Genomic DNA, 14,689 nt, shown 5'->3' with positions numbered 1-14,689 from the left:
ATTTAAAATTACAAAATCATAAAAAAAAAAAAAATCATAAAATCCTACTTCCCATGCCTGAGCATTTTTAAGAGAACGATTGATTTAAAGGTCTCATATTATGCTCATTTCCAGGTTTATAGATGTATTTTAATGTTGTACTAGAACATGTTTACATCCCGCCCTCAACCGGTGTCACTTTCTGCAGCTCGCCCTGCAGCTCTCCCTGCAGCCGAGAGAGAGCAGCCAGGAAGAGTTTCACACTGCAGTTTAGCTGTACCGTGAATAATAAACTACTTCAAAGTTTATTAACTAGAAAATTTCACATAGCTCACGTTACCGGAGGAATCTGATCCGAAATCAACGAGAAATGATCAACATCTGCGGCTGAGACTCCAGGTTTTCATGACGGTTTTTCTCTGGTAAATAATTCTATTTATAGCTCTGTTAGTTAACTCAGTGTTTATGTTCTGCATAAACTCTGTAAATCGTAAACATACACTCTGTTTTACATCTGTCTTTACAGATCCATCTGAGAAATGACCGACAGAATCATCCCAGAGGAGGAGAAAACATCTGCTGTGAGCAGATAGCTCTATTTATGGGAGATACAGAGCTAACATGTTAGCATGTAGCTACATTACAGAGCTAACCCGTTAGCATGTAGCTACATGCTACCGCTATGAGACGGTGTGTAAACACAGCGAACATCAGGGTGGAAAATAGAAGATGTGAAACAGAAGTCAGTTCATTATTTCTGGTAAAAGACAGCTGATAAACGTAGTAAAGTAATCAGAGTAATGGTATATTATTTACTGTAGGAGCTGTCTCTGTGTTACCATGACTACAGACCGGTTGACGTTACACTCACCGGAGCTTACCATGCTGAAATAGACTTTATCCTGTCTCTGTCTACATAACTGAAGGTGGAATTACTGATCTTATATAAAACTAGTAACCACAGTATCAGCAGCTACTGGGAGGACTTACGTTATGTTATATTTCAGAGTAATGGTTTTACTTGTCAGACAGTTATTGCCATATTTATGTTGTGAAATGTTTGTCAAAGCTGCAGGTTATCTGTTCACGTTCAAAATGCTGTGTATAATTAATATTGTCATCTGTCTACTCAAATAAAGTTTGACTGTGAAACAGAAATGTGTTGTGTTGCTTACAGTCACTATTTACTACCTGTACCCTTCTACATGCATGACATGAAATTCATATTTCATATAACCTGTTTAAACAGTGTAATTATATAAAGCCTTTGTGAAAGAACATGTTAGTACATGACGACTATTCTGTTGGTTCTTGCAGACTAACAGAAGTAGGAGCAGACTTTGCTTATAGTTACGAGGCAGACGGCGAGAGAGACAGTCTGTGGGCGGGGTCACCTAGCTGGAGGTTTTTCTACCTAGTTCTAACCATTCCACCAGGAAACCCTTATATGGCCTGAAAAATGTCACCGATGTCACCAGTTTAAGGAAGTGCTGATCAGCGTTTTTTCAGACCCATTTTCTGACAGATGGAGCGGGAGAAAAAGAGAGAGGATGGTCTTTTATGATACTATGGTGGCCTGTAGACACACTGGGGACAGATATTGATGTTGAAAAGACATGGAAAAGTGCATTTTGCATAATAGGTGACCTTTAAGACATTTTAATACCAATTAAGGCCTTATTTTTAAGTAATGAATTCCATGCTTTTAAAGACTTTTTAAGGATTCACGGGGACTCTGATCTGATTAAAGTCCCAGTAAAACGGAAAGTGAAGCGTTTTTAGCTTCTGTGCTGTGACATATTCCCCAGTGAAACTGATGTGATCTAAAAGGGTTAAAAAGGCATTTTTCATTTCATCTCAACTTTAATATGCACATTTATTACAGCAGAATCCTTAAAGCTCTAAGATGTAAATTCCATTCTTGCTATAGCGGGATGTTTAGCTTTTGAAATTAAATAGCCCTGGATACAATTTAGGAGCTTGCAGCTAATCTCTTTGTCTTTGGACTCCGGCTCAGACTAATTCCAGCATGTCACATTTAATTGTGAGTAGCATTTAATGGGCTTGATAAAAACCCCAGTGATCACTTGCTCCCTAACAAACTACATCCTAAATACTTTATGGGGTCTTAAATGTCTTGTAGTCAGCCAAGAGATACGGGTTGTGATGAAAAGCAGATTTTAGTGTGTGCAGAGGAGAAAAACAAGAAGCAGAATGATGGGATAACGGCTGTGTTTGTGGATGACTAAGCTTTCCTCACCACTTTAACTTATTGGAAGGTGTGCTGGCCTTATACTGCATGTTGTCTGGTTAAAGACTCACTTTACTGTGCAACATGTTCTTCCTTGTATTGGCTGGTTTAATGAGGGGTAGCACAAATACAGTACGGCAGCTCTCTCGAGGGTTACAGCAGTGAGGAGAATTCAGTTGTACTATGATACTGACTGACAGGCCCACCATCCCTGGCGTGTTCAAAATATCAACAATAAGCTTGTATACACCGCGTGAGGGGGAAAGAAAGAGAAGAATCCTACAGTTTTTTCCCCCTATCCTAAGGCGACTGCTAGATGTTTATATTCACTGTCACTGGGAGGCAGGGAAGCCTCTTTGCTGTACTGTAAACTCACACAGAAGCCACGGCCAAAGCCTATTGAGAAGATGCCTTTCATATGCCAATCCAACTCCCAGCCTCATTTGATGTCGCTCCCTCCGCTGTTAGCGGGGGCTTACATCTCTTCAATATTAATGGCCCATGGTGGGAGGCACCATGGCACTTAATAGAAACATTAATTATTCAAAAGGCCTATCTCGTGGTAGGCACATCTACTAATGTGCTAGTATGTATACAAATCAGCTCATGATGGGGGCTTTGGTGCATACAATCAAAACCAAATTTATTAATAAATTCAGCCCACCAGGGGGATGTCTGCTTCTTAAAGAAACTGTAATCACGGAGAGACGAAGGGGGGTAGGGCGCGGCCACAAACGAACACCGACTTCACCGGCAGGAGAAATATCGGTGTGTATCTGAAGTATGTGCTCATGTGAATTGTCTAAATTAATGCAGAGTTGGTTTTGCCGCTGACAGTTATAAACAGAGTTGAGTTCAGACAGCCCACAGGGGCTCCATTTCTCTCCCCCGTCGTTCTTCCTACCTCTTCATGGTTCAGTTCCCCTGCTCCGTCCTTTGTTCTCTCGGTTGCCTCACTTCACCCCACTCAAACCATACTCCATATACTCTTCTTCACAATTTTACCATGATTGATCTACTGAGCTTAAAGGAAAGACCCTGCAACACTCTTACTGTGATATCATAAGTCAGTTATTCTATTATATTTCTGTGTAAATAAATTCTTTTTGGAACACCCTCTTCTCAGAATGTTTGACAGTTCCCCTGCAACATTAAACTTGTTGCATCGATCTTTGCCTTGCACACTGTGTGTACTTGGAAAGAGCTTTGGCAATGCCTTTTTTTTACCACTCAAGCCGACATCTCTAGCTCAGGATATAAACGCCTCGCAGCTGCTGTAGGTGGACAAACGGTGCGTCGTCGTTGCCTTCGATACATGATGGATCTCTGCTCGACTGTTGACCATGAGCGAGTCTGGAAGCCCTCACTGTGATTCTGACAAACACATGACACATGAACCTGATGTTCTCTGTAGATATTTGAGATAGTTGTATAGCTATTGTGGTAATATCTTGAGGTGATATCTTGTCAGCTGAAACATGCCAGGAGTAATGATCGATGCACCACTGGACATCAGATAGATCCAATAATCCAAAGTATACTGCACCTAAAGTTGCTTCATGTTTGAGTGTACTTTTCTTTTGTATTTTTCACTTCACACTTCTGCTTTGTTTCTCAATATATGATTGGGCCAAAACACCTGCCTCATAGATGAACAATGAGCATTTTATTAATTTTGCGATTAGTTATTCAAGTTGGACATTTCGTTATCCTCAAATAAAGAAAATACACCATCACATACTCTCCTCGCAGGGCTAAAATCTAAAGCTTTAGCTGAATATCAGTAAGTCTCCCATTTTCCCCTCTTAAAGGTAAAGTTTGGGTGTTTTTAAGCGGGGTTGTATGTGGTACCTATCCATAGTCAGTGTATTACCTATTATAGACGACTGTTGACACGCCCCCAGTTTGGAGAAGCAGACAGGAGTTACCACATGGAACCTAAGCAATGTACTGCTGTGGAAGGGGCCGGCAGCAAAACGGATTTAAGACACCTAAAAGAAAGGCTCACCTAAAAAATAAATATCGGTTAAGTGTACGATATATTTTGAATATTTTCGCCGCTTTACCTTCATGCGAGATAGATATACAGTCTATATTTCCGATGAGGAACTGAAGCCAAAGCCACCAGACTCCACTGAAGAAAACAGTAATTTAACCTCGCAGAACACGGGAGTTGCTGGTCTACCGCTGCCTCGATCGGTTAGTTTATTTGTGTTATTGTGTGACTTTGGTTAGTTCGGATTCACCAAAGTCACACAATAGCACAAACAAACTAACTGATCGATGCAGCGGTAGACCAGCAACCCCCGTGTTCTGCGAATGGCTTCAGTTCCCCGTCAGAAAAGGGCTGTCTGACGGCAAGGTGAACCTGCGAAAATATTCTATATATAGCGTACACTTAAACAGATTTTTTTCAGGTTGGCCTTTCTTTTAGGTGGCTAAAATCCATTTTGCTGCCGGCCCCGTCCACAGCAGTACATTGCTTTAGTTTTGGCCTGTTACTCCCGTCTGCTTCTCCAAACTGGGGGCGTGCTGGCCGTCAACTACTGTAGGTGATACACTGACTATGGATAAGTACCTCACACAACTCCACTTCATAATACCTGAACTATCCCTTTAATGCTTGCAGAGGGACAGTGTTTGGCGAGTGGTAATCATACTTTGATCATAACACTAATGAAAACACAGAGGAGAACGAGGTATGTCCCACTGGACGGCAATGAGCATGAGCCAAACAATGACAAACTGAAAGAATAATGGAGTTACACGAGAACATAATGCAATTCACCAGGACGAGTCAGAGATAATGATATACACACACACACACGCACACGCACACACAAACACACGCACGCACACACACACACACACACACACACACACACACACACACACACACACACACACACACACACACACACACACACACACACACAAACACATACATAGGGAGGGAAGAAGACAGACAGGGAGAAACAGATAGGGAGAGGGATGGATTAAAAAAAAAGTAGGGATGGCTTTCTACTTTTTCTGTCTTATCTGCATACAGTAAAGCAAATCGATTCACCAAGTCGTTAACTTCACTTTTTAATTGGCTGGAGTTAGATGTGAGTGTGCGGTGGAGGAATGAAAGGCCAAGTGAATCAATGTGGAGGTAGAGGGGTCTGGTGGGTTAACCACAATGCACTGGTGCGTTACCAAGCCTAATTAAATAGTATGTCCTCCTGTCCTGACTCCCCTGTGACAGCAAACCCACCAGGCGGGATGAGAAAAAGGTCTACTTATGGGAAAACAAATAAGCACTTCCAGGTTATGACCTTGATGTTGTTGAGGTGGAGGACATCCAACCATTGGCTTGGTTGGTTGCAATGTCTGAGAAAATGTGAGGAAAAACATAGGAGAGCCACACACACACCTCTTTGTTGTCTTTATGAATAGCATATTAGGTATACAAATAACTGTTAGCTAGCTACAATAGGAATAGCTACTTACTTTCAAAGTGGGTTTTTTTATTGTACGGTTGTTCTAGTTCCTTTTTTTTTTTTACTTTGGTGACAAAGTTACTTTCAAAGGACTGAAATAACCTTGTGAGAAGACAAAATACATTAAAATCTATGAGCAGGCACAAAGAGAAGGCAGATGTCAAAGAGACAGGCAAGCAAAACTGAATATATCTGGCCCTGTGTGTGTGTGTGTGTGGGAGGGGAGGGGGGGGGGGGGGATTCCTTGCCCTTGTATAAACCCAGAAGGTGAAAAGAACTCACATGAATGTGCACCTGTGAGCATAAACACATACAGCCATACAGGTACATACACGTACACACGGTGGAATAGGGATGTCACAAGAACCGATACCGGTACTAAGTCAATGCCAACATTTTGAAAATGTGACGGTACTTGTATTTCTACAGTAGGTACCGTCAGGGCTCAAGACTAACAGCGTCCCGTCGTCCTGAGGACAAAATGTGTTTGGGGTGCAATAAACTCACTATCGACACGTCCAGCATCTCAATTAAAGAAAGAGATGCAAAAAGACGAGGCACGAAGACATCAAGCATTGACCAATCTGCAGACATTAGGTGACCGCAGCACCCTGGGGAGCCTCTTTAAAGCTTATTCTCTTTCTTCCTGGGTCCACAGGAAAACAGAGCTGCTTCTCACGCAATCCTTCTCAATGCACAATAGGGCGGCAACTAACTGATATTTTTTTGATTAATGAATTAGTTGTTTGATCAGATATTTCATTGTTCATCTCTCAAGAACACAATTTGTGTAACTGTTTCAAAAAAATTGAGCATGCGAGGATCAAGTAAGTAAGTCACTGTCACCAATGACAACATCTTATCAAGCTATTACAGTACAAGCGTTTTAAAGGACCAGTGTGTAACAATTAGGGGGATCTATTGGCAGAAATGGAATATGATATTAAAAAGTATTTATTTAGTGTATAATCACCTGATAATAAGAATCAGTGTGTTTTTGTTACTTTAGAATGAGCCGTCTAGATCTACAAAGGGAGCGGGTCATCTCCATTGAGTCCGCCATGTTGCACCGCCATGTTTCTACAGTAACCCAGAGCGGACAAACCAAACTCTGTTAACTTCTCCTGCTTGGGCCGAAGACGATAACGTTACTCGCTCCCGTCGCTCTTTCTCTCTTGCTTCACCACTCACTTCCCACGTACACACACACTCTACGCACTGGTTCTCCTCTAACTGGCTCTAGAGAGGGACATTAGTGTTTTCGCGTCGGGCACCATAGCTCTGCAACACGCTTGGCACACAGGAGAGGCTTCAGATGGTTGCAATCTGCTCACCTCACCGCTAGATACCGCCAGACCCTACACACTGGACTTTTAATTTTAAGTACAGACCTTTTCATTTGTAGGGCAACAGCTGTAGGCCAAGTTTACTTCCTGTCAGCTACTGAATTAACAACCACTGGAACAGGAAATACAAAGGGGCCAATTTAGAATGTTGTCAAGTCTGAAAAGGTCTACAGTCCAACAGTTTCAGCCTCGTGATCCTCTACAAAAAACGAGATGCAGCAACGTGGCAGCTGATTATCGCACATTGATTGGATCTGGATGTGTGTGGGCAGGCAGGAAGAACAGACAGAAGGATTATGGGTACTGACCTCAGCGATGCGTGGGTTGGTGCACTTGACATTCTTACTGGACAGGTTTAGCCAGCGGGTGGTGTAGGGGTTGATGGGAGGGCAGTGGTGGCGCAGGGTACACCTTCCCTCTCCGCTGCACCAGCCGCACTGGAACTTCCTCTCCGCCTTCAGACACGTGCCGCAACTGTCCCGCTGGGCTGCGCACTTGTACAGGTGCACTGTGGGATACGGGAGGCAGTATGGATATACGTTGAACACACAGCAACTGAGAAACCTACACAAGTCTTTGGAGAGATTTAAAGAAAACAGACAGCAGCTCTGCTTTTACTGAAATATCCCCACAGGCTACCTCTTCTTTTTTTTTTATTTCCAATAACACATATTTTAAGATACACAGTGTGATTACTAGGGCTGGGACGATACGCATACCTCCTGATTCAATACTATCACGATACTTGGGTGCCGATTTGATATGTATTGTGATTCTATGAGTATTGGAAAATCTCTAAATGAATACAGTAAATATGTTCAGCATTTCAGCAAGTATGTTGTCTGGACGTCCTGAAGTCAAATATATCAGTCAGGCATTATCTATTACATGTTTTCCAGCAACCCAACAATCAAAGAATAAAGACATTTCCCTCACAAATTAGTGGTATTTTCTTTTTAATTTATAAGGGACATGTAATGTTTTATACTTCTGGTGAATATAATCTATCAATCTTATTTTTATAGATGTATTTTGTATATACAGTTCCCTTTGTTAACACCTTATTCTGAAAACTGGACGTAGTCACACGTGTCTACTTCCTCTAACGTCTCTAGCTCTCCCGTCAGCTCCGTTCTCTTTATACATCCATGGTCAGCTCCATCGGGGCCGTTTCAATGCAGAGAATAGAAATGTCAGTATATGGATGCTCTACAGTTGTAGTGTTACCATGATACGATAAAGTTTCCTGAGTTAGCATGCAGCTTTAGCCGCAACTCTGCTTTTCCTGCAATGTGTGAAACCCAGAGTGTTTCCATCCTTTGCTGGACGTGTAGTGTTTACCACGCTGGATTTAACATCTGAGGTTGCAGGTCGTATCCACGCCTACCCTCCAACGTTTTCTACTTTCTCGTTTCGGCTCACTGTGGCCGGCTCCGGTTTGTTTTGGTTGACGGATACAGAACGGATATGACGTCACATTACTCAGACTACAACAATGAAAGCGGTAACTTCCTTCTACCTCCGCATAGACTCAATGAAGCAAATATATCGATTCTGACATTAAAAAATCTTAAAATATAAATAAATAACGTGATACATAGGTGAATTGACTTTTTGTCCCACCATTACCATACAAATAAATACACACATATAACAATTTTGCTTATAAAAGACAATACTTGAATGCAGAGAGAGATTAGGAAACTTATGGAGTGTTAGATTTGTCCATCTTCATCCTGTTTGCCAGCACATGTTGACAGCAGCATCTCTTGCTCTTACCTTGTATATTCTCCGGGTTATCAATAATGAAGTTGCCGTTCCACACAACCGAGAAATCCACAGGCAGCTCGCTGATTTTCATTCCCTCGTACAGATACTGGAGGCCAAGGAGAAAGAGATAGAGAGATGGGGGTGAGAGGAAGAATTCAATGGGAGGTTTGGGAATTTGAATTCCCATGAACCCTTGCAGATGCAGCACTATGTCCTCCGAATGTTACCCCGAACTTTCATCATGTCAACATCAGAGAGCTGACAAAGTGAGAAGAAGCTACAAGGAGCTGGACAGCTGAGCAGAAGCTTGAGCTTCCCCTTCTGGCCTTTGGAGATGCTGTCCTTATCTGCCTCCTATACCCTTAATTTCAGCCTGACTTTCAATGTGCAAGTGTGGAGAGAGAGAGAGAGAGAGAGAGAGAGAGAGAGAGAGAGAGAGGAGAGTAAAATGTGTCTCTGGGAATATATTGCAGAAGTCAGTGCTTGCTTGTCTGGAGGGTAGAGCCATTCTGCAGTCTAATTACCTGGGCTGCATCTAGTGTGTCTCCGCTGACTGAATGACACACACACATGTAAACACACACATAAATGGATAAAAAGACACTTGTTTTCTACAGAAAGCAATATAACCTATGTAATTACTTGAGCTTTCAAAGTAAACGCGATAATAACGCGTTAACTTCGTTTTAACGGTACTAATTTCTTTAATACCTTAATGCAAGTTGCATTTTTAGGTTGTATCGGGCTCAGTTCTAAAGCTAGAGTGAAGATACTGGCATCATATAAAACCACAAAAACTCAGGAATCCATTGGTACCATCCATGTCATACTAGCTTGTCAAGAAGGAGGATAAATAACGCTACAAACTTACACTAAATTTTGGTGAGGAAAAACTGTCATGGCCATTTTCAAAGGGGTCCCTTGACCTCTGACCTCCAGATCAGTGAATGTAAATGGGTTCTATGGGTACCCACGAGTCTCCCCTTTACAGACATGCCCACTTTATGATAATCACATGCAGTTTGGGGGCAAGTCATAGTTAAGTCAGCAAACTGACACACTGACAGCTGTTGTTGCCTGTTGGGCTGCAGTTTGCCATGTTATGATTGGAGCATATTGTTTTATGCTAAATGCAGTACCTGTGAGGGTTTCTGGATCAATATCTGTCATTGTTTTGCCAACGTGTATTATATTCTTCTGTATACTGAATGTATAATGTGTACTCAAATAACAAAATAAAAAAATCACACATACACAAATCATGCATCACCTGCCCAATCTGGGCAAGCATCGCCAGACCTACCGAGCTGTTCTGGCACTGAACGCTTGAGCTGTTGAAGCGGAGGGCGGTGACTCGGTGGCTGACCCCCTGGATGTGGAGGACGCACTCGTAGCCCCGCTGGCCAGACTGGGGCTGGGGCAGATTCCTGGCCTTCAGGGTGATAGGCTTCACCTCCCCCGCCGGGATCAGTATCTCCTCAGAGCGCACTAGCTGGGGACAGTCCTGGAGGTAACAAGCACGGGGCAAGGAGCACACGTCAGTGCCAACAAAAAGAAAAAGAAAAACTCTGCTATTTTTTTGTTGTTTAAGTATGAAGTACGACGAGTGCGGCTGAAATGGAAATTCATCTTATGTTAGAATTTCAAAGTGACTCCCGTGACCTTGGATAGCTCTGAGCTAATGTCTGAGCATTGAACAACCAAAAGTGGCATTTTGAAACTGCTCAATTGGTGAAGAGAGGGATTCAATTAGTGCTCAGTGGTTTACAGTGCAAGGCAGCAAATTTGAGATCAACTCTGTAGCAATATGACGTGAAAGCAACATTTATAAACTATCACAGCAGCATCAAACACTGAAGCTTTGGTCTTGGTTAGGTTTAGGAAATGAGCCTGGAAGTGGCGTTACTTAAGCACCAAACTTACGTGACTCACACGGAACATAAACAGCGGTCTCTTGGGAGAAAGTGCAGTGTTTTTTGACCCATCCATCCACCCAACCTCCTCCTGCGCACTGTTTGTTGCCCCTTTATACTTCCTGGTTCACGATTATGTGAATTAAATATGAATTGATGTCAAAGGATATAAATATATATACGATACATATACGAATTGATTTGCATTACTTTTCGCAGCAGTCAGTATTCATAATACTGACATGGAGTAAAAGCATCTGATCTAATTAATGAAGTTGTGTGTGCAAATATGTATGTTGAATTATAATTGAAAGACTGCAGGAGTGATGCCCACTGTGGCGTTGCCAGTAGATCCATGTGTCCTGTAACATGACCTCTTCCACTCCTTGAAGGTGTTGGCGCCCTCGACCGACTTCACTTTTTTCAGAGGCTGTAGCAGGCTCAGTTTTTATGCAGTGCAGATGTGTTATTTTCGCCTATGGGGCGGTTGTAGCTCAGTGAGTAGAGTGGTCATCCTTCAACCACAAGGTCGGTAGTTCGATCCCCTACTGTCTACATGTAGAAGTGCCCTTGAGCGAGACACTTAACCCCAAGTTGCTCCCGTGGGGCTTTACAGCAGCTCACTGCTCCTTAGGATGGGTTAAATGTACCTGTATGTGACCAATGTAAAAAAGGTTTGAGTTTAAGGTTTGGTGAGTATTTCTGCATACTGGGGTCCCTAAACAGCTGTATTCATGTGTGATGATGTTAGTTCCCATAGGAGCCATTTCACTGTAGTGAGACCATTTTTTTAAAAACTTGACCTCACTGTCAACTCATCTCTAGGATAATCACAGCCTCATGAAACTCTACAGCCACAAACTAGAGACCTAGAGCATTCAGAGGATGGATGGATCAGACTAGAGACCTAGAGCATTCAGAGGATGGATGGATCAAACTAGAGACCTAGAGCATTCAGAGGATGGCTTTCCTAGCTAGATTGACAATAAGGGGGTTTCTGAGCAGTTTACACAACAGAAGTGCTCGCCATCTAATCGCCAGAAAATGCAACTCCTGCAGAAATCTCCAAATGTCAAAAGTTTTTGATCCCAAATCACAGCATGGCTTTTTCTATGGTGTTCCTCAAGGTCTTGGTGTCTTAATGTGGTATTTTGGAGGGATTATTGTATCATATTATTATATTATATTATATCATTTTTGTATCATTATTGTATTATATTATATCATTTTTATCAATTCTCAACTGGTAAAAAATGGTAAAAAATGTTTTTAAATTTTTTTTGGAAAAAGGTTAAATACATGTTGTTGTCCTTTAAATGACTTTAGGGAAGTAAAAGAAAAACACATATAACAACCCCCCAAGCCAATACCTAAATACTATCTATGTGCATAGCCAGAGACGCACGGAAACCATCACACACACAGGCATCAAGCACTTTGTATCTACCGCACATGATTGACTGCTTCAGAATGATCCTGTGTCATTGTTAAGACACGCTAAGCTCAATAACTCCAGAGATAATAGAGTGTTAATTGCCACCGCAAAGAACAAGAGCTCTGAATGAGAAACGCCAATTTCGGAAATAGAAGAGCTTAGATGGCTTTTTTTCATTCTGAAGACATGCCCCGAGGCTGACACAGAGCTGGAACACGGTGCAGGATGCAGGCAGGAGGAAACAGAGAGGGGGGGATTGGGTGTGCAGGAGAGAGGAAGAGTGAGAGAGAGGAAGAAAGAGAAAGTTCTGCTAGCGAGCTAGCTTATAAGCATGTGTGTGTTCCACCAACCTCAGAGGCGTTGACTCGTCCCTCCTGGAAGGAACAGCTGGAGGGGTCATGGGTACACAAGTTGCGGTACTTGCACCAGTGGCAGCGGAAGGCACTGTTCACACACGACAGACACCTGCATGGACACACACACACACACACGGAAGGAGAGAGTCAGGAAAAAAGCAGCCCAGTCAAGGAAGGCCAGCGAGTTCGCCAAAGTGGGGGAGGAAGTGCCACAGAGGAAATGAGTTCAGATCCCGAGTGGGCACCTGCTGTTGTTGTGTCCTTGTGGTTGGCACAGCACCTAATAGCTGCTGGGCAAAGTTCTCCCCCGTTCTACTGCCACATATATTAATACTGCGTGTCACGTGCGAACGGCGGGCTGCATATTAGCCCTCATGGCCTGAATCAGATGGAGAAAGAGAGACGGAGAGCAGGAGAGTGGAGGAACGTTGAGTAATGAGGACAAATAAGACATTGGCGCAGCTTGATCCTGCAATTACCATTAGCCCTGCATTGTTGGAGTGTCGCTGTAATTACCAGCTGTTAGGTGTGTGTGCTTGTGTGTGAGCGTTTTAGCATGTACTATATGTAAGTGTGTGTGTTTATTTGTCACCTTAGGGGCGCATACTGTACTGCAAGCGGTGGATAAAGTATTCAGATCTATTACTAACGAGACAGTATCACTACCGTAGACTGTATATATAGATGGACGACAGGTGTGAAGTGAAGCTCGAGGTCCCGCCCACACACTCACCCGAGCCAATCATGAGCCGAGCACGACAGCAGCTTGCTAGTGTGAGCCACTTAGCTGCTACGTTAGCACCACAGTAGCGGCTTGACTAGAAAGATAGGACTAACCATAATATCTCTATGACTACATTTATGATCAAATGGACATGTTCTGTTACACAGACTGATGACGGTTATGGACAGTTAAAGTTACATCTCCTCTCTCGTACAATTCCTGAGGCTGCACGACTGTTTCACTCAAAGCATGATGTCTCACAACCTTTTTATAGCATCACTAACTACAAACACATCAATAACTAATAAAAAACAAATTTATCAGAAAAATGAATATTTGAACATACAGTACATCTGTGTGATAACAACAACCTAAAATGAGAGAAACCATCTTTGGGAAACATGTATTTGACGTGTAGTTTGACTTTTTAGTTTGGTCCATGTCCCATCCACTAACATGGAGGGGGCGGGATTCATGACCTGTACTGCAGCCAGCCATCAGGGGGCGATCCAGATGCTTTGGCTTCACTTTTGGGGAGCTGTCATGTTGTCCATCTTTATATACAGTCTATGGTCAATAACATAATGCAAAATTACTTCATAACAAGTAAAAGGCTTATTATTACTTGCAAATGACCTCAGAATTCTACTTTACTACAGCATTACTTTAGTAAAGTAAATGGACTTTCAAACACTGTGTACTGGTAGAATTGCCAACTTTCTCACTACCAAATACGGGCACGCCACCTTTAGTCCGGTGCATGGTGCAGTGTATATTCATATTCTTATTCAATTGGAAAGGCAAAAAAATTTGTATATTCCATTTAGTATATAGCTTTACATAAACGGTATCATTATGTAAAATAAAAACAATCATGGTGTGATCAGCAGGTGATCTTCTTATGCTGTTCTATCAGATCCAGGATCTGTAAGAGTGGCTATCAGAGTAGAGTAACAGTCTATGTATGGGACAAGGGAGGTCCTATATGGGACAAACCAATTTAGCCCAAAGTAGGGGACGTCCCGCTAATACGGGACAGTTGGCAACCCTGTGTACTGGTTACATGGATGAATGGATGGAGAGATGAGCAAATGCAAGCCTGGACAAGAAAACAGGAAGAAGTAACAGCCTGAGGCTACAAGACATGATACACTCTCTGTGTTGCCATAGCAAAGATTGTGAAGGCTTCTTCTACACTTTGTACTCATGAACAGTTGTTCGGAGAGCATATTGTAGTCGCACTTGGCTCTTCCTCTCTCTTTCTCTCTCTAAAATAAGGTAGAGTTGTGCATACTTGCTTATTGTGAAATATTCATCAGTGTAAAAGCATGGGAGGGATCTCTGGCAAGCACACTAATGCAGAAGAGTAGGGTTGATTCACCTTCTGGCAGATAGAGTGTACAGTATGTGTGTGAGAGAGAGAGAAAGAGAGA

The 14,689-nt window shown here is 42.5% G+C and overlaps 1 protein-coding gene across 1 annotated transcript in view; it reads right to left on the bottom strand.

The window, feature by feature from the left end:
* The window catches only part of plxna2 (plexin A2), a 275,749-nt gene that overhangs the window by 91,930 nt on the left and 169,130 nt on the right, over positions 1–14,689 (bottom strand). Inside the window, 4 exon segments of the mRNA XM_037773809.1 lie at positions 7,367–7,566; positions 8,838–8,934; positions 10,132–10,332; positions 12,527–12,641. Coding sequence (XP_037629737.1) covers positions 7,367–7,566; positions 8,838–8,934; positions 10,132–10,332; positions 12,527–12,641 — 613 coding nt within the window.

This window comes from Sebastes umbrosus, chromosome 6, assembly GCF_015220745.1.
Source record: "Sebastes umbrosus isolate fSebUmb1 chromosome 6, fSebUmb1.pri, whole genome shotgun sequence".
Taxonomy (NCBI): domain Eukaryota; kingdom Metazoa; phylum Chordata; class Actinopteri; order Perciformes; family Sebastidae; genus Sebastes; species Sebastes umbrosus.
Note: the sequence above shows the minus strand (reverse complement) of the source record. Positions and strands in the feature narration are given on the sequence as shown.